General features: G+C 38.8%; 1 protein-coding gene across 3 annotated transcripts in view; it reads right to left on the reverse strand.

Moving 5' to 3' along the window:
- The window catches only part of SLC35F1 (solute carrier family 35 member F1), a 384,542-nt gene that overhangs the window by 71,848 nt on the left and 285,394 nt on the right, over positions 1 to 27,300 (reverse strand). For all 3 annotated transcript variants that reach the window (XM_078054804.1, XM_078054805.1, XM_078054806.1), the window contains exon 3: positions 2,939 to 3,066. In XM_078054804.1, the coding sequence (XP_077910930.1) occupies positions 2,939 to 3,066 (128 nt within the window). The remainder of the gene's footprint in view (positions 1 to 2,938; positions 3,067 to 27,300) is intronic.

The following is a 27,300-nucleotide window of genomic DNA, read 5'->3' on the forward strand; positions in this document are numbered from 1 at the left end:
ATTATTTTTTAAGTGACTGGATGAATCAAACTGGAATAATTGCTCTCTAGTCATATTCATTGGGTTTCCTGCCCCCACGCTTCTGTCATGCTCTTCATCCCCTGTGCAAAGCTATACCCACATTTTATCCTCTCTATATTTTATCTAATCTTATAGACTCATATGAATGGATAGTGTCTTGTCTTTGGAAATATTATCTCTCCCTCCTTTGGAAACTGTAGCACTTAGGCATCTGTTATCTCGCCATACTTGGCATTGCTATCAATAGATTTTTGCCTCTTATGCTCTTTATCAATTCATATGTTTCTGGAGGGCAAGGCTTATTCATTTCTCTTCATGTCACCTGCAATAACTAGCTCATTTCTCAGAGGCTTAATTAATATATTTTCTTTATTGATTAATATGAGTAAAAGCTAAGCACATATTATAAGCTGAATTAATATTTATAGAAATAAGGAAAAATTATTGGCACTTGTTAGTTATACTGATTTGCAATGAGTAAACAAAATTAAATTACTAAACAGCAGTACAGACATGGTTCCCAGAGCAAATGCCTTCTGTTCTGACATTTATTTTTATTTAACAGGTTTATTTGTTGTAGGTGGCAAAGTAATTCTAAAATTGTTAGATTCAACTTGCTTTTTTACTTTCTACTATTCCTTGCTCAGTAAATTACAATGAAGACCAACGGATATTCCAGTAGAATTATTATTTTTCTTTCTCACTAAAGAATTAAAATAAACTTTTTCATAGAATGGAACATTATAATAGGCACTGAACAGCTAATCTGAGAGAGGTAGTAGGATGGATCAGGATGGTGGGATATGACATGGGTTGAACTAAACACCTGAAGACCAGGGGACCAGTTATTAAGAATAAATTGCCACTGTTCAAAAGAAAAGAAAAAGAAAAAGGAAAATTGAAAAAAATTTTCAAAACTCCATAGAACTTTAAGAAACCAACAATTGGTTGTGACTTTTCAATGCTTAAAGGAAAAAAAAAAACCCCACAAAAAGTCAACTGTATTTTCAAAGGGGAAAGTCTCCTCCTCATTCTCCCCAGGCTCATTTATAGCTTTTGGCTCTGGGCTAATGGGCTCAGTTCTGCCACAAAGCTAACATTTGTCTCTTCCTTCTCCCACCATATCTGTAAAGACATTCTGGAGGCCTCTACATTTAGGTAGAAAACTGCTGGGAATTTCTGTGCCCCCAAATAGTGGAAATCAATGCAATTGAATTAACTTCTTTAAACATTTATTGAGTACCTGGCATGTGCTGGGTTTTCTTGTAGGTACTAGAGATTCGAAGGTGAACAAGAAATTACCCTTGCTGTGAAAGCACTCACAGTTGGGTGGTGTAGGTGGGAATATTGAAACATCATTCTTAGGTAAGACAGACTGTGTAGACAGAGCTAACAAATAAAGTGCCATGGAAGCACAGAAGAGGTATCGGTTTCTGTTGTGGGGCTCATTGAACTGAGTGGGAGTGAAGTTGAGTGTGGAGGCACTCAGCTGATTTTCCAGCATCCATCCACCTCTCCTCTCCTGCAGTGGGTGACAGGTGACTGGTGGGATTGATCCCACCCTGACTCCACGAGTGAGTGCTGACTGGTGAGCCAGGAACCCTCAAGCAGAGATGGTACCTCCCTGCCAGAGGGCATTTGGAAATCCACAGGGACACTTTTAGTTGTTACAAAGCTGAAAAAGACGCTATTAGCATTTAGTGGACAGGAGCTAAGAATATTAAATGACCAATAATGTAGGAAAGGGACCCAAATCATGAAAAATTATCCCCCCCAAAATGCCAGTAGTACTCCTACTGAAAAACATGAGCCTAAACCAATCAGAAATCTCATCCTGTATTGGGCTGGGGAATCCAAGTTTAAGACAATTAGCTCACAGCATTCCCCTGCTGTCATTGCGGTCCAATTAGAATAGGGCTCTGGACTTTTCTTCAATGGGTGTAGGTAGACAACCGTCCTTTCTGTCTCTCTTTGGGCATGCAGGAAGAATCCTGTAGCCCCTTCTCATTCCAGCTCAAACAAGTTCCCATTCAATATATGTAATCTAAATATGTTTAGGTGGTTGGTTTGCTTGCTTGATTCTGCATTTTTGTTATTGTTGTTTCTAAGCAAATTATTTGAATGGCAGGAATGTTGTGGCATCTAGTCTAAGTAAGATATAATATATGTGAATAATATTTTGTTTTCATCCCAGAGCTTTGGAATGACTATAAAATTCATAATATTGTCATAAAAAGGGAAATGAGTGTGAAACAAAATGGTTAAGTGTATTATTTATGGTGTAATGAAGAATGTAAGTGGTGTCTGGTGAAAGTTGTGAAAACCGAAGTTTAAACTTGCAATTGTGTGTGTGTGTGTGTGTGTGTGTATACACATGCATGTGCATGAAAGAAAAAGACAGGGAGGAAGAGAGGACAGAGTGGCCATCTTCATGAATAACACTATTTAGGAATTTGTATCTTGTTCTTTTAGGAAAAATTCTGTCCCTTCAGGTTGCAAAATCTCCTCATTAAAGAAAGCTAAAAGAAAAGATTATTAAGCACTGATTACTTAATCAAAGTCCATTAACATGTTCTAAAATGTTATAAGTTGTGCTTAAAATAGCTCTGTTTTTATGCCTATTAACTCTTTTACTGACATAAGATTAGTTGGTAGTATTCATAGCTAGAAAATATTTTCCTACATTGTCAATTGTTATGGTCCATTAAGAACAAAGAGGAAAAAGACATCTAATTACATCTGAATTAAGAAAAATTAATAAGACATAGAAATACAGCTCCAGTTAATTTTTAAACACCCAATTTCCCTCTTGTTGCAAAACCTACAGAGGAGTATTTAGATTCCCAGGTGACTATACTGAAAGTAAATTACATCTGGACACCGAGGAGGTTGAGAAGGACAGAAGAGCCGCCAGTACCTGGATACTGGTCAGAGTCGTGTACTGGTAGGCCTTGACCACCAGGTAATTTGCTTCCAGGTCGATGAGTCCCAGGATCATATACTTCCACCATCTTCGTCGTAAAATTGCCAGGAGGTTTTCTTCTCCTGTGTTATGAAGATGAGAAGAAATGGATTAGGTTCTGAATACATAATAAACTGTGTATTTAGAAGGATTCTAAAATATTGTTGTACTATATATTTTTTACTGTTCCTTAACAAATGTTTAATTAAACAACTGAATTGTGGCAGAGATTGACATGTTTTTACTTAGCTAATAGTTTTCATTGTAGACTTTGGCCTTTCAAATTGGTTTTTATGCCAGAATAAGACTGGGTAGGTTTTTAGTTCACCATGAAAGGCATTTGCTCATGAACATTTGAAGAAAAAAGGTACGTCATGTAAAAATAAAAGGAAAGGTATGCCAGAAAGGCTGCATAAACACACACAAAGCCCAAATCATTCTAAACTTCAGTATTGTAGCAAAATAGAAAGAAATGAAATGAGGGTAGCCTATGGACAAAGGCTTATGCTTGACAGCAGATCTGCAGTTAGACTCCAAGATGCTATCCTGAGCGCTTGCTCAGCTTTGAACGTTACATGCTTTGAACATTATATTCTGGTGGGGTGTGGGTGATGGGAAAAGGGAGGAAGTAGAGAGTCACTCTCAGATGGACAAGAGCTGTAGGACCATGGTCTGAATATTACCCCAAACCATAATCTTCACCATCTGGCTTCTTAAGCTTATAGCATAAGAACAGATTTTGAATCCTTTAGTTTTTCATCCAGATTTTCCCATATTTCAAGCCTGAAAGAAACCTTATTTCTCAAAAGGAAAGCATGATTGTTAATAATAATAGCTCTCTGGAACCAACCTGTGAGGTCTTCATACAGGATATGGAATCTGCAGAAACTGTGAGTGAATGGTGACTGTATTCATTATGTATTGCTGCATGACAAATTATCCTAAAACACTGCTGCTTAAAACAACAAACATCTATTATCTCCTGGTTTTGTGGGTCAAGAATCTGGACACAGCTTAACTGAGTGTCTCTGATTCAAGCTGTCTCCAGAAGTTGCTGCCAAGTTGTCAGCCATGGATATAGTCACATCTGAAGGACTGACTGGGGAGGGATCTGCTTCTAAGCTTACTCAGCATGGCTGTTGGCAGGCCTCACTCTTACCACAAGGGCCTGCCTGAAAATATGGCAGTTGGTTTCACCCAGGATGAGCAATGAGACAGAAAGAAGGGGGAAGGGGAGAAAGAAAGCAGGGGAGAGGGAAAGTACAGGTTTTTTAAATAACTTATTATCAGAAATGGGACTTCTCCCCATCCTCTTCTTTAAGGGAGGGTCAAGAAGTTCAACCCACCTCAAGGAAGAGAATTTTGTAAGGGTGTGAATACCAGGAGGCAGAGATCATTGGAGGTCATCTTAGAGGTTGGCTACCCCAGTGACACACCCCTTTAGTATTATAGCCGTGCTTAAGCTGATCCTCAAGAACTTCAACAGACTCTACATGCTCACCTGTTTCTGAGCCACTCTCAGAACATTGAACTCCTAATTTCTACCACTGGTCTTATTCCAGTGACAACGATATGAGGTGAAGACCTTTTCAACCTTATGGAAACTTGTAAAACAAAGCTTTCCAGCTACATAGAGAATGTCAGAGTCTGGGTTGTGCCTAGTTGGCAACAAGGAGGGAGAGGTCCCTGGACCTTCGATAGCTAACCCAGTTTTCAAGCCTCATTTTGGGTGCCATACTTCTCACAAACTTTGCTCCAAGTACACTAAAAATCTTTCTGACTCAGTGAATTGCTAATTCCTGTTCATCCTTCAAAATTCAGCTATTCTCTACCATTTTGTTTGATGCCACTGCCCCCGGGCAATGTGTACCCAGCTCTGTATAGTCCTTTCACATGATTGTGATTACTTAGAAATTGTCTCTTCACTAAACTGGGAGTTTGGGGATGATAAGACATCAATGTCTTACTCATATCTGTATCCATAGCCCTTAGCATACTGACGTAGAGTAAGGATTAGCTAAGTGTTTTGGAATGGACAAATAATTGAACTGAAAAAAGTGTGAAGTGTTATTTCTCTGAATATGTCAAGAGTCAGCTCTAGAATATGAGTCTCACTTCCTAGTGTCTTGCACTGAGCTTCACAGCTGGTGGATGTGATCCCCAAGGTCATTTCTTTATAGCCAGCTCATTTTGGCAACGCCCTTGCACAGCATTTCTACCTTTCTTATCTGCCTACGCATTTGATCAATCAACACACTTCTCAGGATTTATCTTGTAAATTAGTGATTTGCAACCTGACTGAATATTCACATCTTCTTGAGAGATTTTTTAAAAATTTCAATGTCTGGGACCAAACACTCAAAATTCTGATGTAATGGGCTTTAGATGGAGCATGGGCGTTGGGCTGAGGATCAAACTTATGACTTTCAAATGGTCGGTGTCCAGTGGTTATCCTCAGGATGACCTGTGCTAGGAATTCCAAAGAGATATAACCACAAGGTAGTGAAGGTTCTTAATACCAAAGAAACATCTGAACATCTGGCCTAAAGTATGCTTTTCCTTGTCTTATTTCTGGGGTTTTCTTCGTGTTGATTCCTCTGCTTGGACTATTCTTCCTCCAGTCTCCAAATGAAGGATCAGCATAGACTCTACCACCAGGGAGACTTCCTTGGTCTTCCTGCGGCTGGATTTCCCTGTAGTGTGCTTCTTTAATACCCTTTGCTTATCCCACATATAATACTTATCTCACTGTATTATAATGACCTATTTTCTTGACTCTATTGCTCATTAGATTATTAACAATTTGACGACAGTGGCATTGCCTTGGTCACCACTTTATCGCTAGGATCCAACAGTACATGGTGAGTGGTCAATAAATAATACAGAATGTATGAATAATTTTCATGTTTAATAATCTCAGCAATGCTAAATAGATCGAAATTGAGGTACTCAAAATATATTTACTATAAACATTCATGTTCCAGACAATGAAAATTGTTTTTCAGTTAGAATGTAGACAACATCTGACACAATTAATTTTGTGACCATTTTACACATGACATACTATACATAGGACATAAAAAGGTCGATGGCATGTTTAACTGCAAAGCTGCAATTCTATAGTCACAGGTCATTGTCCCAGTTAATTTACACAATGAACAGAGAATTGCCAAACTCAGAGCATACCAACCACATCTCAATGATGTAAGACTGAAAATCTGGGTCATGGTGCTGTTTGTTCTACCAATCAATAACATATTCAAAGTGTAATTCATTACATAGATTCAAAGGAATGATTAGTTGCCTTCTTGTTCTCCTGAAAAAGTCTGCAAAGCAAAACATCCTAAATAAATGTTCCATACTGTTCCATATTGTTTCATTTGAAGCACCAGAAAACATACAATATTCTTGCACAGCAGAATTATCCAGGAAGGCAAGAGAGCACTTCTGTATTTTTGGCTGAGCAAAAAATCCAGCCCTAAAAAGGACCGCTTAGGGATTTATCTACATGACTCTCATTAACACTGATGTACAATAGGCCATTAAAATTCTTTCTAAAATAATGAAAATGCATTCTTTACAGTCTTTGTGCCAAACCGCTCCCTAAATCTCATAAAATAGGGCCATCCATAAGAAACACCAGCACAATTGGTGGTATGTTAATGTTTTGAAATTCTTTTTTTTTTTAAATTAACTAGAAGGTGTAATAAAATCCATGGGTGGAAACTTTAGAATTACAGTTTGCCATTTACATGCATTCTGTTAATTATTATTTTTATTATCAATATGTTCAAATATAAATAAAAATATTAGAGAATAATATAATAAGGTAACCTCCAACCTGATTTTTAAAAAATTTTATTATGTTAATCACCATACATTACATCATTAATTTTTGATGTGGTGATCCACGATTCATTGTTTTCGTATAACACCCAGTGCTCCATGCAGTACATGCCCTCTTTAATACCCATCACCGGGTTAACCCATACCCCCACTGCTCTCCCCTCTAAAACCCTCAGTTTGTTTCTCAGAGTCCATAGTCTCTCATGGTTCCTCCAACCTGATTTAATAGATGTTAACATTTTGCCACGTTTGCTTCAGAAATTTTGTTTTTGTTTTTGTTTTTTTTTGAGGAAGAAAATGTTAAAGATAAAACTGAAGCTCCCTTTCTGCTCTTGCCAGATTTCATTCCCTTCCCTCCTTCCTCAAATCACTGTTTTGATATTGTTGTGGATCCTTCATGTTTCTGTTCTTGTTATATATTTTCTACCTATGTTTGTATCCAAAATAGTATGTTTGTATCCAAAATACTATATAACTTCCTTTGGTATGTTTTTAAACTTTAAAAGGAAGTTTATTGTATACACTGTAGATGTCATTCTTCTAGGGTTTTTTTTATGCTTAACATTGTTTTAGAAATGTATCCCTATTGTTTCATGTAGAGCTAACTCATTTATTTTAAACACTGTATATTATCATATTTTCTGAATATGCCACAATTTATCTAGTCTCCCACTAAGAAACATCTAAGTTGTTTCCAGTTTTTCTGGATTAGGAACAATGCAGCAAAGAAAGTTACCCTAATTTGAAGTAACAGCATTCTAGCAACAATAACTACTTCACTAATTAAGAACAGGGAAAGAAATTACTGACAATCTTGATCACGTCATTCAGATTGAATTTTACTAAGCACCAACAACATGATCAATCGAAAGTGTTTTTGAATTTTTGTAACAAAAACTTCTATGATACGTACTCTGTATCAGGCAGTATCTACATGCTTTACAAATATTAACTTACCTAACCCTCATCATAACCCGATACAGTAGACATTGCTATTAACCCTATTTGCAGATGACAAGACCAAGGCCAGGAGGAGTTAAGTAACTTGCCTGAAAGGTCACACAGAGCAGCCAGGATCTGGACTCATGACAATCAGGCCCCAGGCTTCATACTCATTAGTACCGTACAATTTTTCCTCTCTGATTTGTAATCGTGGCATTGTCCTCAGGAGTCACACATTTTTCATTAAAGGCTCTTTCATGACCTACCTGTCCCAATTCACCCGCTGGGTGCCCCACTGCTAACTCCAGGGGGCGCCCATCACACTGCAGCTGGTGTGCATGGTGCCCCCTGGAGGTGCCAGCGCCCAATGATGCTGGTCCTGAAGCGGCTTAGGGATGAGGATGTGTCCCACCACTAGCAAGTCAGTATGAAGGATTTGGTGTCTCCCTGCCTGATCTAAGCCCAAGACAGAACTTCCCTCGTGAAATGTAAAATAAACTTTAAAATCAACTCTATTGCTTAAAAAACTCTAATTACAAGAATTACTGTTTTATGCTGTACTACTTGCTAAAGCTTCAGGCATAGTAACAATGGTCACACATGGGGTGGGGCAAGGTTGGTGGTGGTGAATACATGCTCAATGAAGGAGGAGAAAACTTTTGTACAAAAACTGAACCATGGTGCACATTCATGGCAGTGCCTGGAAAACAAAAGATCTTTGATTCATAGTGTTCTTGTTCACCCCCAGTTGTAGTCTGAGTCAAGAATAATAGTACTGCAAGACAGCACTGGAGGTAAATTCAGCTCAGGGAACAAGAAGCTGCATTATTTTCGGGACATTTTCACTGAAGGTTCTCATGGGTGGTGTGATCCTTCATGGTGTTCTTATGCAAGAACAGAACCCAGCACGCTCTTCACAGAGAGTCCGCAGCAAGAGCAAAGCCCCCACACAGAGGGTGAGACCCTTACTTGAATGGACTCCTCCTTGTCTCACAATTTGGAACCATAATGCTGTCTTCCTTTACCAAAACTCTAAAGGGAAGTGTTTAAGTATTAATAAGTGAATCTGGAAAAAAAAAAAACAACTTTTTATGGAGGTTTTAATTACTCACCTTTAAAAGCTAAAATTTAGTATTAGAACGTAGAGCTTAAAACAATTCTCTTTAATGAGAAAAGTGAACAAAATAAATGCACTAATAAGGAAATGAAAATATAAATTGTTCACAAAAAGAACTGCAATCAATTGCATGTTATAATATGAACCTGAGTGTAAGGATGAAATACAAAATGGATAGATAATGAAGATTCAATTTTGTTTTGTATGCTTTCACTCATTTTTACTATTAGAAACAGACAGTGAGATTGGGAAGAGCATAACAGACAATGTTTTGTCTTGGTAGCAAACAGACTTGGGTTTGAGCCCAGACTGCCTTCTGCTATGTGGTACTAAGTAACTTGGTTAGTGGCTCTGAACCTCAATCCCTCTACTACCAAATAGGGATTATAACAACTATCTCGTGGGGCACTGTAGATCAAAGGGTATGAGTAATGTGTATAAGCTAATATCTAATGTAAGGTATGAGCATAAAACATGAGAGCAATGGGTAGGGCTCTGACAGCCTTGTGCCCTTCCAGCCCCCATGACACGCTAGCTCACCATGTGTAGGTGCAGCATAGAGGAAGTCCAGGAAAGTGAACCCTCATAATTATTCACTAGGGCGCTGGCCACACATCCCTGTCTGTCTCTTACTCTGGATCACGTCAGAGCCAGGGTACGACATTTGTCCATCCTAGAGGCAGGCTGCAGGCCTTGTCTTTGACACCTCTCCCCTGGACCAGACCCATGTCTTGATCCTTTGGATCGCACGACTTGACCGGAGAGTGGAGGCTGTGTGAACACACCTGTTCCCTGCCATCCCATCCCAGACCCCTCAGCACTTCTCTTGTTTACATCTCCTCAACTGTGCCTTCCCTAGTGAGTTAGACAAGTTAGTCAACATATGATCTGGTTATTAAGGTAAGAGAGCTCAGTAACACCTTTAAAATCTGCTCAGTCATCTGGCTGTTTTCCAAACTTTGGAAAAATATCTAAAAGCTGCTAAAAGCGAATCATAATCACACCAGGTTCTGGTAGCTGTTACTTTAAGTTGAATATGAGAGAAAAAAAGCATAGATGTGTAGAAATGATTGCACACAGGATAGGTTTCTTAAGAGTAAATTTATTTTATTTCTTTCATAGTGAAATTTCTGGCATTGATAATTAAAATACAACATTCTAGTTCCAATTATGAACTCAATCTATTACCTCTTCTGAGATTAAAACATTTACACATTGTAATTTGAAAATAAAAGTCTCAGTGTATGCTGCCATTTTTAACATGCACCAGATCACTTAAATCTTAGAAAACTTCTCTTTCTGGGTTTTTTAAGCTGTAATTTTTTTTTTTTAAGATTTTATTGATTTATTTGAGAGAGAGAGCAAGAGTGCGCAGAACAAGAGAGAGAGCATAAGCAGGGGGGAGTGGGAGAGGCAGATAGGGAAGCAGACTCCCATTGAGCAGAGAGCCCAACATGGGGCTCAATCCCAGGACGCTGGGATCATTACCTGAGCTGAAGGCAGACACTTAACCGACTGAGCCACCCAGGCACCCCATAAGTTGTCATCTTTTACAAAGCTAAGATATATGATTTTAGGTGGCACATTTACACTGTACACTTTTCCAAAATATCCAAACTTCTTGTGGTCTTGCTGTGTCTTAGAAAACAAAATTCCTAACATTTTCTTCTTCATACAGATATAAAAATTGATAGCAAGTTTGCTTAACTTTGATCATACAGACAGTTAAGACAGATAGGCAGATAAACAAATAAAGAACTTTTCAGGATATCTAAAATCCCATATACAAAAACTACGTACCAACTATTAAACTCTGTTGACCAATACCTGTGTGTTATGGATTTCTTGGCCTCTTAGAAAATAGCGCATCAGATCTGAGCACCTTCCCTAGATAAATCCCACCCAGAATTTAAAACATTCATTAAAACACATATACAGTTCAGCATGCATTTTACATTCTTGGACAGAGCACCATATAGAAGAATAAACCTGCTTGAATGACTAAACACTGTCACTATGAATAACTGAAAGAAGAATCTGAAAACCTTAAAAATGTTAAGTTGCTGCATGGTCAAACACAAACCAACAATTTTGTCCCATATTTCTAGTTGTAACAGACACGTTTATTCATATATATAATCTAACAATTAAAACGTAACCCAAGCACATCTTCCTCCCCCCAGACTCCTGTCCAGTTTATGCCTTTTGTTGAGCAACCGCCCCTTGGGGGCCATTTTAACTTTGTGCATCTTTTGCAGTTATCTATGTGCACAGGTTCTTGCTCTGAAAAGTTTCACCAATAGCTCCTCCCTTTTGACTTAGGTAGTGAGTCTACGAGGCTGGGCCTCTCCCTTGGGGCTGCTGGGCTGTTCAGCTCCAGGAGGCTGACTTCTCAGAGAAGTCAACAAGAAAGGTGCCCTTTGAAGTCGTGTATACGGTAGTCATGCCTGCCCTCTGGGAGGGCCACACAGGGAGGGCACTGGAGCCATTCAGCAGTGGGCTCGAAGCCAGGTTCTCCCAGGCACTGGCTATATCACAGTTTTGCAACTTTGTCTCTCTAAACCTCAAGTTTCCTCATCTACACATGGGAGCTACTCGGTGGACCTGCCTTCCTGAATATTTGGTAGGACTAAATGAGATATTGGTAAAATGAGATATTGGTGCCATGTAGCAACTGTACCAACTACTGAAGCTTTGTAAAGCTGCTGGTGGAGAAAGCACTCCTCTCAAGGGTTGGTAGGGCTGTGTTCAGTTAAGTAGATAATGAGATATTGGTAAAATGCTTGACCTGGCAAGTAGCTCATTGTATTATTATCTTGATGTTTATCATAGCTCATGATAATCTCATGCCCTGCTTCCTACATAATGTAGTTGTATAGTAAAGAATTTAACCTTGCCTCAAAAGAGGTCTGGTATTTGTCCTAGGCTAACAATATGATTTAGGGTAGGGGCTGGCCATGCCAGAAAGACCAACAATGTGAGTTAGGGTGGGGAATTTGGGTCACCCCCAGAGACTGGAGATTGAGTTCAGCCACATGGGCAATGCATCATGACTACATAATGGAGCCCAATAAAAACCCTGAACACAGAGGTTCTAGTGAGTTTCCCTGGTTGGAAATATTTTGTCCATATTCTCACACATTGGTGCTGGGAAAGTAACACATCCTGACTCCACAAGGAGAGGACAATGGAAGCTCTTGACTTGGGTACTTCACCTGGACTCTGCTCTATGTGCTTCTTCCCTGGGTTGATTTTTAATCTGTATCCCTTCCTTATAATAACTGTAACCATGACTATAATAATTCCAGTGAGTTCTGTGAGTCTTAGCAAATTACTGAACCCGAGTATGGTTTTGGGGATACTTCCCACCTATGAACTTGCAATTGGTGTCAGCAGAGGGGTAGTCCTGCGTGGACCCTAAACTTTCTCACTTTGCTTAAACTCTCACAGTTGGTGTGAGGTAAGAGTAGTGTTGGGGCTACACCCCTAAATCTTTGCAGGAGGTTTTCCTCAAACACAACTAAATTTGCCCCTCTCTTGCTCAAGAACTTGAGTCCATGTTAGGTGTATCTCAGAATAACCAGACCCCAGAATTCTCCAGGTCTGAATTCAAATTAAAACAAACCAACAAGTAGTCTCCTTTCCAGATGATGTTAAACAATGTATATAATTATTTGTTATCTTAAAAAAGAGTGTAGAAACTTTGTGCTATATACCTAAATTTTCTGTCATTTTTATAAAGAGATCACTTACAGTGGGAAATACTGCTCACTAGCTTAAAATGGTTAATGACAGGTTGGCTGCATGGAGGGGCAAATGCTTTGAATTGAAATTATTCAAAGCAATCATAATAAAACATGTGCTAATATAAATCTCTCTATTTTCCTGGGTGAGCCTGCTGAGAGGAAAATGTATTTGTCCTTTTTAATGACAAGACTATTTTCCTTTTCTTCATCCCATTTTATGAAAAGTGACCCTGCTTGCCTTTTGGAGGTTTCCTGTAATTGGCTCTGATGTCTCCTGACATTAGAAGATGAATCTGTCCGTTTTATGAATTTTGTTTTGAACAAAGAGCTGTGTAGCAGCTAATGACACATGATGTAAGGGGAAGAGGCCAAAGCGGGCTTGCCTTTGGACTCCTGCTACTTGCTGAGCATATTCAAAAGACGTGACAGAAGGTGCCAGCCTGAACTCTTGAGGGCTGACCTTGAGCTCTGACATGAGAACATCTGTCATGGTGGACATAGAGGTTAGAACCAACGTGGGAAATTAGCAAGAGAAGTGTCAACAGGCCAGGAACCCTAGGAAAGCATAAAGCTGGTCAGCCTCCTCTCCCTTGTCCACCCTCCCACCTCCCAGCCCAAATGCCAAGCACAGATCTACCAAGACCACTTCTGTTACCTGACATCTATTTTTTCATCGAACACCGTTGGCCAGGCACTGACGCCGTACATTCATTCTCTCATTTACTTGCCACCCTATACTCTGGGTTAAAAGCATGGAGTCAACAAGCCCTGGGTTATGGTACTGACTCTGTCACTTAACCAGCTGTGTCACCTTGGGAAAGTTTACTCATTCGTAAAATGAATCAAACACTACTTATTTGAAAATATGCTATATGGATTAAATGAGAAAATATATGTAAAGTGTCTGGCTTCTGGGAAATACTTGGTACATGATAGCTTTGTTATTAATAGCCCTATGAAGAAAGTATTTCTCAGAGCATGAAATTGGAGTTAGAAGTTAAGTGATTTGTCTAAGGTTGGCCCTGTTTATTGGGAAGTATTCACTATTGGAAGAATGATGCTTTTTGTTTACATGGTACATTTAATAAAACAGATCAGAAATGTTTTTATTTATATGATCTTTCTGAAATTAGTTTCAGCAGAGACAAGGCAGTATTTTCTAAGCAATGCAATAATAGTATCAATACTTCTGGAAATATCTATCTATCTATCTATCTTCCCACATGAAAATATTAGAGAATATATTTTGGGGATTAAAAAGCTTCCACTATACTAACCTAGTGGCAATGAGCACTATGGTGCCCAGATAACCATCTTAAAATACCATTTTCCACCAAAAGAAATAATGGTTTTTAGAGGAGTGGTTAATTATAGATTTGGATCAGAAAATGTAATACAAGTCAAGCCTGGAACACCTTGTCATACAGAAGAGCAAGAAAGCAATCAAACACTACGAGGGTTGTGTCAAAAGGACACAGACGCCAACTTGAAGGGTCTTTCATAAGAAGATAACAAGTGAAATGGATGAAATGCATCAGATATGTTTAGATCCGTAAGAACATAATAAATCTGAAAGCAACAGCAACGACAATTACTGCCAAACAAATAAAAAAACACAACCCAAACTGGACACCGTTAGAAGATATTAGTAAACCAACTCATTTTGAAAATTGGTAAATAAAGGGGGAAAAAAATCAAGTTTTTGTCCCCTGGGATTCTTTCATGAATTATACCACACTAGGTAACTAAATAGTAGATGAGGGGGAGATTGGTCTTTATGGTAATATTCTAACTAACACTTGAAAAAGAAATGAGAAAATTAGAATATCATAATTTTGTACCCCATGATGAATTAATGAATGTTGGCCTTGAAGGTCAAGCTACTAACATTGAAAGGAAGAGACAGTCAAGCATTATGTTTTATGTGCTTCCTGATGGAAGAACGAAACACTACTTATTTAACAAAAAAAAAAGAACCTAAATCTGATCAAGTCTCTGGACTCAGCTTATTAATTTAGAGAATTCAGAGGTCAGAGAAGCATGTTAAAACACACTAGAGTAAATCAGCAAACTCCAGATTGTGAGATCTGCTGCAGTCTGGCTACTCAGTTTGGTATGTTGGATGTCAGCAGCCCCAGCAGTGAGTAAGGGTTTGTTAGAAATTCAGGTTGTTAGGCCAACCCCAGACCTACTGACTCAGAATCTGCATTTGATCAAGTGCCAGGGAATCTGTATGCATTACAGCTTGAGAAGCAGTGATTGCGTAAGACACATGGCAGTTTCATCAATAAATAAATTGTAAAAATAAAAGAAGGAAATCTATAGGTTAAAAGAACCTAAGAAAAATATCAACCACTTTGCATCTTGACTCAGACAAACCATGAAAGTACATACATCTATGAGACCACTGGAAATTTGAATGCTGACAGGATATTTAGAATTATTGTTAATTTTAAATGTGAACAAGGCATCATGGTTATTTTTAAGCTCTTATCTTTTAGAAATACATCTGAAATAGTTACAGGTAAACTGATGTAATGTCTGAGATTTGATTTAAAACCATACAAGAAGGGGAAAGTGGTGAGGATAAGGATAAAATGAGCCTGACCATGATTTGAAATTTATTGAGGCTGATATATTGGAACATACGTGTTCATTCTATTATTCTGTCCACTTTTCTGTATGTTTGAAAGTTTGCAGGATAAGAGAGTTACAAAAAGAAGAGTTTCGATGGTTAACAGGAGGTTTAGCTAATGGAGGCTTGGCCAGAATGGATGAGTATCAATAGCACCTATGTGTCTGGAGACTTCTTTAAGTATTTTACTGGTGTAGTCACATTCCTCCGTACAGCGTCCTTGACTTGTAGGTGATATTATCCTCTTTAGCAGTCAGAAAATGCAGAAGTTTGAATTCTATTATTTCCACGTCCTCATTTCAGTCTTGGAGGTCGGCAGGAATACTTGGCAACTCTTCCAGCAAAGGTTTTGACAAGCTCTTAATAACTAAAAACCTCTCTTGCTCATTGCCCTGCATTGGGTTTGTGGATGTGCCTTGCCCTTGTGCTAATGGCCAAGAGATGGCCTGCCCGGGTTGCTTCATTTACAGATAAGGCCTGTCTGTGTTTGGACTCCCAAAACCCTCACAGGAAATCTTTTGTTGGTGCCATGTAGCAACTGTACCAACTACTGAAGCTTTGTAAAGCTGCTGGTGGAGAAAGCACTCCTCTCAAGGGTTGGTAGGGCTGTGTTCAGTTAAGTAGATAGCATTAAGGGGCGCCTGGGTGGCTCAGTCGGTTGAGCTTCTGCCTTCAGCTCGGGTCCTGGGGTGGAGCCGTGTTGGGGGGGGGGGGTCCTGGCTCAGCAGGGAGTCTGCTTATCTCTCGCCCTCTGCCCCTCCCGCGGTTGTGTTCTCTCTCTCTCAAATAAGTAAATAAAATCTAAAAAAATATATATATACCATTAAGGTAGTGCCAGCTGAGTGCAGTAAAATCAAACTCAGTGATAAGAGATGGTATGATCTGAATTGTGACTGCCAAGAACCAGGAGAGAAAAAGATGGCAAATAATAAGCTAATGTCCATCCCAAGTGAAGGTTCCTGTGTTGCATGGCAAATCCATTCGGAGTCACGGATATCATAGTTCTTGCAGGCCATGGTGTAGGGAGGTTCCAGAGCATGTCACCAGCCCTAACCACATACAGAGGCCTAGAATAAGTCATTAAACAATGCTGAACTATTTGGGAAGCAAAAAAACAAAACAGCCAGAGATTCAGTTGTTTATAGGGTTGTAGAAATGTTTATTTCTTCATGAAATCAGATTTTTGCCATCCCCCGCCCCCCAGCTTTGTCTCATGGGTTCTTATGCTTGAGTGTGCATTAGCATCCCGTGGGGAGCTTTCCAGACTGCCGATTCCGGGATTCTACCTCAGACATTCTCACTCCGCGGGTCTGGGCTGGGGCTCAGGGATCTGTATTTTAAAAAGTGTCCGGGAGACTGCAATGCTGGTTGTCACTGATTCCATTACATTTTGGCAACCTTAATTTAAATTAATAAATAAATTGGACTATTCCTCCTGGAGGCATTTGTGACTCATCACTTCCTATCATTACAAAGAAAAGACAACCAATTAGACTAGCTGATGACGAGAACCACCTGACGGGGTTGTCCTTAGCACAGGAATAAATCTGGTATCTGTTCTAAGTCTGTCAGAGCCCAAGGGAGTGGCAGGGCTATTAATGGACAAACGCACTATTATAAGCCTTGCCCCAAATCCTACCTTCTCAAAGAAACTTCCTCATTTTGACCCACACTGACTTTTCCTCTGAATTCTTATGGTCCTTATACATCATTCTATTGTTTTGGGAACTTAATCAACCTATCTTGTATTTTTTAAATGTTATGTGAGTGTATTTCTTCTGTTCTGAAGTAGTAGTAAATTTAGGGAAAGCAAAGCCTCTGTCTTATAGTCCTTTTTTTAAAAAAGATTTATTTGTTTATTTGAGAGAGAGAGAAAGGGAGAGCACAGGTGGGAGGGGCAGAGGGAGAGGGAGAGAGAATCTCAAGCAGACTCCCCACGGAGTGTGGAGCCCTAACACGGGGTTTGATCCCAGGACCCTGAGATCATGACCTGAGCTGAAACCAAGAGTTGGAAGCTTAACTGAGTACGCCACCCAGGCTCCCCTGCAGTCCTTTTCTGTTAGGCTCTTATGAACATACGTCATTGTCTGCTTAACAAATACTTATTGACCTTCTGACACAAACAAATCCTCAAACATATATGATATAGAACCAAAGGCCTCTGTTTTTATCATCTTCTACTACATTTATACATTATATTTTAGGGAGATTTTAACTTTCCTAAATTTTATTCATTCATTTATTATGTATCAACTATGGCGCTAATGATTCAGCTCACGGGCACTACCAATGTTAACAAAACATAATGACCCAAGATAAAATTCATAGAAATGATACCCCCAAGAAAAAGGTCAATTTTACAATATAATAGTTTTTTAAAAAACACAACAAATACAAACCCTAATGACCCATACTAATTTTCTTGAAAAAATGGATATGTATTCTTGGATATGTGTCCAGATACTCTTGGATGAGTATCTCTGAAGGGTGTCTGTCTCTGAGACACAGCAGATGGTCTGTACTGTTGAGCAATAGTCTACCCACATATTCTTAGGTCTTGAGGTTAATTACTAATGGGAAGTGATCTCTTAGGAACCAAAATTGAACAGAATGTGTTCCAGAAGTCAAGGGCTACATAGTAACTTTTAATATGATATGCCATTTGTCTGTGGATTTCTTAAGAGATAGAGAAAAAGTAGGAGCTTAAAGGTGAATAAAAGAAAACTCCAAAAATTTCTGATTAGTAGTCAAAACAGAAGGTAAGAGAGAGGCATAGGTTAAGATTAGGATTTCTAATGCAAACCTAGAAGACAATTCAAGCTCTTCTCCAAGCAGTCCCATTAACCTTTTTCCCTCTTCACTTCTTACAGCTTAGATCTAAACCAAATACCAAACTTGAAGTACCCACCTCGACCCCCATTAAATCCAGTCTATTTTTAGATCTGACTTCAAATGAAACAAAGATCTTTTGTGAAGGTTATGGCTGAAGTCTGAAGGGTGCCTGAAGGTCATGGATATTCACCTAGCTGAGAAATGAAGTTGCTAACCCTTAATAGGAAACTTGAATGTGAACAGGCATAGCATCGAAGGATATTTAGATACTTCTTTCCCCTGGTTTTCTGCGGGCACCATGCCTGTAAGCATACTTCCTCCATTCTCCTTCTTACCTGTTTTCCTAAGAGATCTCTATAACTCTCATTTCTTCCTCGATAACAGAAACTTAGACTCAACAATAGTCTGATATAACTGAACCAAAATCCCAGGACTTGCATCGTACTTCAGAATAAAGACGGGGCCATCTGTCCAGTCTGTGGACCTGCTGTCTATACCACACCATCTGTCCTACAAACTCCAACCAGGGCAGGAGAAACTGGACTTCCCTCTAGCCATTTCATCATTGCTCCAAGCATGTGGCTGGCCTTAGCAAGTGAAAATATAAATAAGTAATGCTTCAAGGAAACAACATAAAGAAACATTTCCAGGAGAGGAAATTACTAAACTGACCTTGTGGTATCCCACCAGAGTTTAAATTAAGACTCACAGTGATGCCACTATTGTACTTTTGAACCTGAGGTTGGAGAGAAATAAGTAAAAGAGTGCAATTCCAGCAAGAAATAATCCAAATGTTGAGTTAGAATGAATGATATATTTTTTTGATGATTATTATTTTGTGTGTGTGTGGCAAAATATACATAACATTTACCATTTTAACCATTTTTAAGTCTATAGTTCAGTGGAATTAAGTGCATTCACATTCTTGTGCAACCATCACCACTATGCGTCTCTAGAACTTCTTCATCATCCCGTTCTGAAACCTGTTAAACAATAACTCCCCCACCCCCTCTTCTCCAGTCACTGGTAACCATTGTTCTGCTTCCTGTCTCTATAAATGTAACTACTCTAGGCTCTTCATATAAGTAGAATCATACATTTGTCCTTTTGTGTCTGCTTATTTCACCTAGCATAATGTTTTCAAGGTTCATCTATGTTGTAGCCAGTATTAGAATTTCATTCCTCTTGAAGGCTGAGTAATATTTCACTGTGTTTATACCACATTTCGTTCTATCCATTCATATGCTGATGGACACTTGGGTTGCTTCCACCTTTTCACTATTGTGAATAATGCTGCTATGAACATTGGTGTCTAAGTATCTTTTCAGGTTCCTACTTTCAATTATTTGGAGTCTATACACAGAAGTGGAATTGAGGTAATGATCTTTTATAAATTCTGAGAGTCACAGGTGAGGTTATGTAATACATAAAGTTACTATGGGGAATTTTTCTTTTTTCCCCTTGTTCTGGTCCTTCTCGGTAGTCATCCATATTGGCTCTTCCAAATCACTGGATCATTATGCCAGTTAGATGATCACTCAATTTGAATCACTTTGGAATCTAACTCAATTTAAAGCCACTCTGTGAGAATGGGGGTAAGTATGGGAGTGGAACTTATACATTATTAAGTTCACACTCTATGGGGAACCTGGCTAGCTGCTAGTTTTAGACTGAAAAGAAGTTGTACTACATATAATATATATATATATATATATATATATATATTCTACTATATATATTTCACTCCACATAAAATGTGGTACTTCTCACAATCTTGTGAGCCTCTAAAATCATGACTATAATAAAGTGTTACTCTATGTTCAGTGTTTTGGGCTCTTCGAATAAAGACAATAAGATAATAATTCCTGTGCAATAAATATATTATTGACAGTTGCTGACTAACCTTCATCAATTCTTATGATATGTACTTTATTATAAATAAATTGCTATAGAGGTCTCTGACACAATTAATGTCAACCATTTCCTGCTTTTGCTCTTCCACCTTAAACTAACTTAAAAATCCTCTATTCACTTTCTCCAACAGTTTTTTTTTTGGGGGGGTACTAATCTTTGTTTCTCATTCAACTTTTTAGTAGTAGGAAAGATAAAACATGAATTCTAAAAATTGTGAGGATCTAGAGTAAAACCATGCACACCAAATATCCAAAATCTATAGGATTCCTGAAATGAACAGTGTTCATACTTCTATGAAAAAACTAGGGTGGGAAAAAAAAAAACTAGGGTGGGAAATATACTTTCACATCTGCCATCATCTATCAAATAAATTTCACTTTTAAGTGACAGCCAAATTCCTTTGATAGGTGAGTGAGGAATTGAGTCCTTGTTTCTAATTCAGAATACACCATATTCTCACTGCTTGGATAATCAAGCTTTGCTTCTACTGATGATAGCTGTCTAGTATACACTGAAATCTTACAGCTCCTTCCATTAGGAGAGTCATCAAATACAAGCTAGAAAGTTGGAAAAATCTGTACTAGGATAAACAGTTTCTTTGGCATTAAAAATATTAACTGTATCACACAAGAATAGAGTATATTAGGCAAACAAATCAAGATGCCTCACCTGTCAGTCCATCATATCTTTATTTCTGCCATTTCCCATTATGGGAGGGCTTATCAGCCTGATTCCTACTGTGACAAGAATTCACATTAAAATACTCATGAGTTCCTCTACCTTCCTGGTCCACCATTGTCTCGGTGTCTCTGTTGCCTAGCAACAAGACCATCTTATCTATGCAGGCAAATAACCTTTAATATATATTAGTTGAAAGCACTTCTTGGTCTTTCTTTTATTTTTGAGAACTTTCAAAAATACCCTTTTCTCACATGCATTTTAAATTGCATTTTTTTTGAGATATAAGACTGCAAGGGAAAATTCACTGTGTGGTTTTCAGATCTCTTCTGTTTCATCTACCCCAAAACCTTGCAGTCTGGCCAAATATAGAAATCCGCAAGGAACAGAACATGTCTGAATGCCAAGGCACACTGTCGCTGACAGCTTTTTTCCCAGTTTTGCAGTGACTTCTACCTCAAATTCCACTTTGCTTGAGCCAAGGCTAGTGAGCAGACCCTGGAGGGAGGCTAGGGTTCTCTGCCTCCTGATACCAGGGAGAGTAGTATAACCAAGTTCCCTGGAGAAAGGTCTTCGGACATATATCATTCACCAAAAGAGTGAGGCACTGCCTGCCAATTATCAGTTGATCACTTTTAAGAAAAGTGAGGGAGAAGAAGCAAAAACTAATGAGCAAAAGTCATACATTCATAAAAAGGACTATGTATGTCATTGGTTCTCTATGCTCCCCCCTTTATGTTTCTGTCCTCTATTCTCTCTCTCTCTCCCTCTCTCAATCTCTCTCTTTCAATCTCTTTTACACACACACACACACACACACACACACACACACACACACACACACAGAGCCTGCTATTTTTTTCCTCTCTTTGCAGTTACCAGGAGTTTTTCCACATTCAATGTGGCTGTCCAGGGAAAAGGAGGTATATAGAGGAGAGCATACTGAAGTATCTAAAGTATGTCGAGAGCCATTGTAATAGTCGAGAGGAGGAATCCAGTACGATGAATGTTGAGCCATCCTTTAAAGGCAATGCTCTTGTGAGCACCTTGCCTCCACCTTTTCCACTTGAGTTAGGAAGCTGTATACATTGGATTAAATTCCTTTTGATGCCCTAGAGGATGCATGCACATATGATGCATTTAACGTTCAGTTCAGAACCTCAATCAACACATATTTACTGAGTTTTTAACTAAGGTAGAGACCTTGCTGGGCAGTCTGCCTTGTCAGTAGTCTTCGAATTCCTAGTCTCACCTAGAGCCCTTATTCTTTTTTCTTTCACTGATGATTTTGTCCTTTCCAGGTCTCTCCATGAAAAATACAGACTGTGTTTTGGACTTTTGCCCTTTCTTCCAAAACTAATACACCATTCCCTTTCTCGTCAGGGCAGAGGTGTGATCCTTCAGTTTCTGGTAAGACAGCTTTCTGCCTTACCACTCATTCTTCACCATCCTTTCCCACTGTTGGTATCTGCAATCATTTGCACTTTCCATTCATTGTCCTGGTTATAGTGGCAGCTACAATGGAGAGATGCCCCAGATGATGCTTTTCCATTGGATTTCCAGCCAAGTTGGATCTAATTTATCCACTTGGCCTGCAGAGCTGGGCACGGTGCTACTACGAAGCTCCTCAGCTCCATGTCTCTATGCGTGCTTGACTTACTGGAACAGAGCAGGACTCTGCAGGTAGAAATGTCTTTGTCCTCTACTGGTGTTCCTTACTTTACATAATGGATGTGTTGCCCAAAAAAGTGGATGTAAAGAAACTTTTTGTAGATACCATCACATTTTACAGGTTTAGGGAAGAGGCTTACAAAATGAATAAATTTTTTAAAAGGGAATAATTCCCTTTTAAAGTGCCAATCACACCCTAATTTAATCTTTTGTAAGTGGTGATTTTCTTGTTATGTATTCATAGTGGGAAGCCTACCCACGTGTAATTGCATGACACCTGAAATAATTTCATATCACAAGGCTATTGAAAATATTTCTACACTGAGGCATGCCTGAGCCCACACATACTTTTTCCAAAAAGGACTTTTAAATTCTAAAGCTACAAGATCCTTGAGGGTAGGACCATGTTTTATTTACCTTTGTTATTTTCTATTGTACCAATCACAGTGTCTTATATATAGCAAGCAAGTAATACATATTTGTTGAAAACTGAATGAATGAATTAAGCATCATGGGCCTTAGTAGTGCCCTTGAAAAAATTTTAGTTTTGGAAAATACAGAAAAACAGTTGGCTACACCAATGTAACTATAGTAGAGAAGTGGTAATTTTTAACATTTTCTGAAATATCTTCAAACCATTTTTAAGAACAAAGTGAAATAAAAAATAAAACACTCCATATAAAGTCGAAGTGTTTACTTCACACCCAATACTACTTCCCCATCCTCAGGAGGAATGAAAGGGGATTTATGAGTTGGCTCACAATCCATTTCTGCTTCTATACACATGTATATACATATGTGTGCATATCTATAAATAACATGTTTTTGTAAGAGTTTTATAAAATTGATAATACCGGTATCATACTCTATATATTATTTGGCAACTAGCTTTTTTTTTTTTTTTTTTTACTCATCATGGTGTTTGTGAGTTATCCATGTTACACACAAATAAATCTGGCTATTTAAAAAGAGTCTGCTGAGCAGCATGCAACATTTTATTTATCCATTCCCTACCCCCCCATTCCTGGACTCAGGTTATTTCCAATTCTTGCTATGATAAACAAAAATGCTGCAATAAACATGTTTCTGTGCCTGGGCAAAACTTACCAGTCTCCTAACCTACTGGTTCATAGCATATGAGCAGTTTTTACCTTCCTAGCTACGGCCAAGTAAACTCCCAGAGTGTTGATACCAATTTCCACTCCAACAGCAGTGTAAGAGGTTCTCTTTCTCCACTCTTGACAGCACAAGCTGGACACATCCACCTTGCATGCTTACTTCACAAAAGACAAGGAGGATAATCTCTCTGCAGTTTTCTGATCAAGACAACGAAATTCAACAGTCCTTAAATTAGTGCCAGTACAGTGCCAACAATTATAACATGGGGTAGACTTGTTGATTTTAATACAGTGGATTCTAATTAAGAGGTAAGTGAGATAAAGGGCTGAGACTGAGAAGTGATGACTTGATCAGAACTGGAGTGCATCCTTATGTGTTGCTGAGTTTAAAACAGATGCCCAGGGGCGCCTGGGTGGCTCAGTCGTTAAGCGTCTGCCTTCGGCTCAGGTCATGATCCCAGGGTCCTGGGATCGAGCCCCGCATCGGGCTCCCTGCTCCGCGGGAAGCCTGCTTCTCCCTCTCCCACTCCCCCTGCTTGTGTTCCCTCTCTCGCTGTGTCTCTCTCTGTCAAATAAATAAATAAAATCTTTAAAAAAATAAAAAAAATAAAATAAAACAGATGCCCAGATGCATCGGACTTGCCTTAACTTGTATTAGTGTGTTTATAATAATGTCGTGGGGTATTCCATCTCTAAGTGTTTCTTGAGCACTCATGGTTTTACCTTTTTATAGGCAAGATCCAGGTTAGGTATGAATTACTTCCTAGTATAAATGGTATTTGAACATGAGATTTTCCAAGGTTACTTATGGTATATACTTATATAAGAAAACTAGATTAATTATTTCCTAAATGCTTTGGAATAGTGCTGTTGGGAGAGTGTGGATGACTGCTAGCTACACGATGATTTCTGTGTCAAGATTTTTGTAATTGAAAGCAACAGATCCCAGCCGTGGTTTCAAGTAGAAAAGGCAATTGTTGGACGGCGGAAGAACCAGGTTTAAAACAAGTCCTTAAGGAAACAGGACTCCTGCGACAAACAAATAGTCTTTATAATATTCCATTGCTGGAGCAAATCAAGACCAACTGTTTTAAGAGTTTGCCTCATTCCACTTAAGAGTCAAAACTTGGGAGAAAAAGAAACACTGGCCTACAACACTTGGATCACATGCCCAGGTCTTGGTCGGAGGAAGAAGGGGTGCCTTGAGTAAAGTTACACAAAAAATGCATACATAGGAAAAAGAGCTTACTTCCCTGAAGAAAATAAGGGATAATCTGGCTAAAATGGAGGGCAGGGGATGTTGACTGGCATGGAACAAATATCTGCTATATGTGGGTTGAACAAATACATATATTTAATATCTACCATATGCCAGGAATGACCAAACCACAGACTTGGCCATTGTGCTCCAAAGGGCTTGCACAAAGCTTGAGCCTACAATTTGAGTAGTTCTGTGTGATTCTAACAAATTGCATTACCCCCCGCACCAACATAACCAACTGCCCCCTAAGTATCCAAAAGGATGTGTTGTAAATAAGTGGATCTATTTTTTCAAAACTGAACTCAATTATCTCTTGTCCTGAAAATACCTTCTTCCTATTGTTCTCCCAATTCGTGTTAATGGTGCCAAGCAAAATTTCAGAACCATTTTTGACTCTTCCCTCTTTCTTGGCTTGTCAATTTTGAATCCCTACTCATCCTCTCGTTATTTTCTCTGCTCCAATCACCACCTCTATAACTGTCATATGTTGACTCCAGTCAAGTCTTGTAGTGTTTCTCCTCTAAACTGTTATGCTAGTATCCTGGCTGATCTCTCCATCTCCCATTCTGAATCACTTGGCTCCTGTACATTTTTTGGTGTTAGATTACTTCTCCTGAATACATTGTCCAAGAAAAGAGAAGGATGAATTAAGGAGAGAGGGATATCTGATGTTGGGACTGAATCTCACATGTCTATTGTCATCTACTTTCATGCTCTCAACATCCATCTATCCTTACATATCCTCTTTGCTTCTTTACAATTACAAAAATGTCTGCATCTAAATAAAATTCATTCACTCTCCCCGCACAAAGGAAACTACTAAATGTCTCATCTAGTTATCAGGTTACAGTTTTCTTTAAAGTCCAATGCTGAAATTGCTGTTGTGACTGTTAAACTTGGAATATACACTTAGATCTAGGTCAAATATCCCTGAGTAGTGAGCAGTCTTCTCAGTGAAACTAAGACAACTCCTGAAGGCAACTTTTCTCTGAATGATAAACTTTCTACACCTGCAGTACACTGAGTTATGCAATGATGAAGAGAGAGAAAAATACACTAAAACTCTCATTTGAGAAAGTGGAGAACTTCTTGCCTTGGTAGCAAAATACTTTTGTTCAGCCAATATCGTTTGCCGTATTTCTTGGTTGGAGAAGGCTTCTCTTGCCCCTTATCTTCTATAGTCCCTGGTTTTTCTCCTAGGGAGAAGGTTTCTTGTCCAGTTTGCCAAGTGGCCACAGTAGGATGGGCACACTGGGGAGGATTCTTCTGTGACCCATGCCTCTTGAGTAATCCAATTCCTGGGACTGGTGAATTATTGGATAATCAGACAGTTAATAATTAGGGTGGCATGAAATACTTGGTCTTTTCATTAGGGCACTGCAAATGTAATGTGGTACCTCCAACTCTTTCTGTTAGGTTTTTGTGTTGTATCCTTTCATGACACAGCTCAAGGCTCAAGGTCCCAGGAGAGAATGTCCCATGGGCTTCATTTTGGTCAAACATCCACCCCTCAAATGAGAACTGGGGGCCCCTGAAGGCCACCTGGCTTGGATAGGGGATGGAGTAGATCCCTTGACAAAATCTGGGCTTCTGTTGGAAACAGGGTGAATGGATGCCGGCTGACTAAAAACAACAATGCCCACCCCAGAAAGTTTCACTATATACAGTTCTGTTTCCTTTTTATAATCTGTGAATGCCTCTGTATTAAATTTATTGTGAGAAAATAAATAGTTAATGCTCTTACCTGAAAAATCCAATTATTTAGGTAATGTATCAACTAAGTTCTCAAACTCCTTTCCACTTAGCTGTGCACAGTTCTGGCTAAGGTCAGAGAAGGAATTTATTATAACAATGACCTGTTAACACCACTTAAGCTCCTCTTCCTGCAGGGATAAGCAACACAAAAATACTAAAATACTGCAGTCAGCATGACATGATCTTCGCACTACTTTGAAGGGGTCTATATGTTCTTAGTTGTTGTTCTTCAATTGATCATGCATTCTTTAAGAACCGGCATTTCATAATGATTTATGTCAGTCACTTGCCTCTTTGAGGTCACATTTATCCATTTAGCAAATATTTATTGAGTGCCTAATAAGACTGTGCTACCCTCAGGGTTTATAGTAGGCACATGATAATTATTTGATAAATTACTAAGTATACTGTGGGCATTGTGAAATGAATTAGACTTAGGTCTTGCACACATTAGGTCTTGCACACAAAGATCTTATGGTCTAGGAAGAGAGTTATGAAAAACCAACACATGCATCGTTGTAATACAAGGTAGAAAGTAAGAAAGACCAAAAAAAAGCAACAAAAATTCAGAAGAAAAAGGGCTTACTTCTGACTGGGGTATATGTTAGTTTGCTACCATAACAAAGTACTATAGACTGAGTCACTTAAATAATAGATATTTATTTTCTTACAGTTCTGGAGGCCAAAAGTCTGAGATCAAGGTGTTGGTGGGGATACTTTCTCCAGAGGCCTCTCTAATTGGCTTGTAATGGCTGTATTCTCCCTATGTTTTTACATGGTCTTTCCCCCTGTGTCCTAATCT

The sequence above is a fragment of the Halichoerus grypus genome, chromosome 9, assembly GCF_964656455.1.
Source record: "Halichoerus grypus chromosome 9, mHalGry1.hap1.1, whole genome shotgun sequence".
Lineage (NCBI taxonomy): Eukaryota > Metazoa > Chordata > Mammalia > Carnivora > Phocidae > Halichoerus > Halichoerus grypus.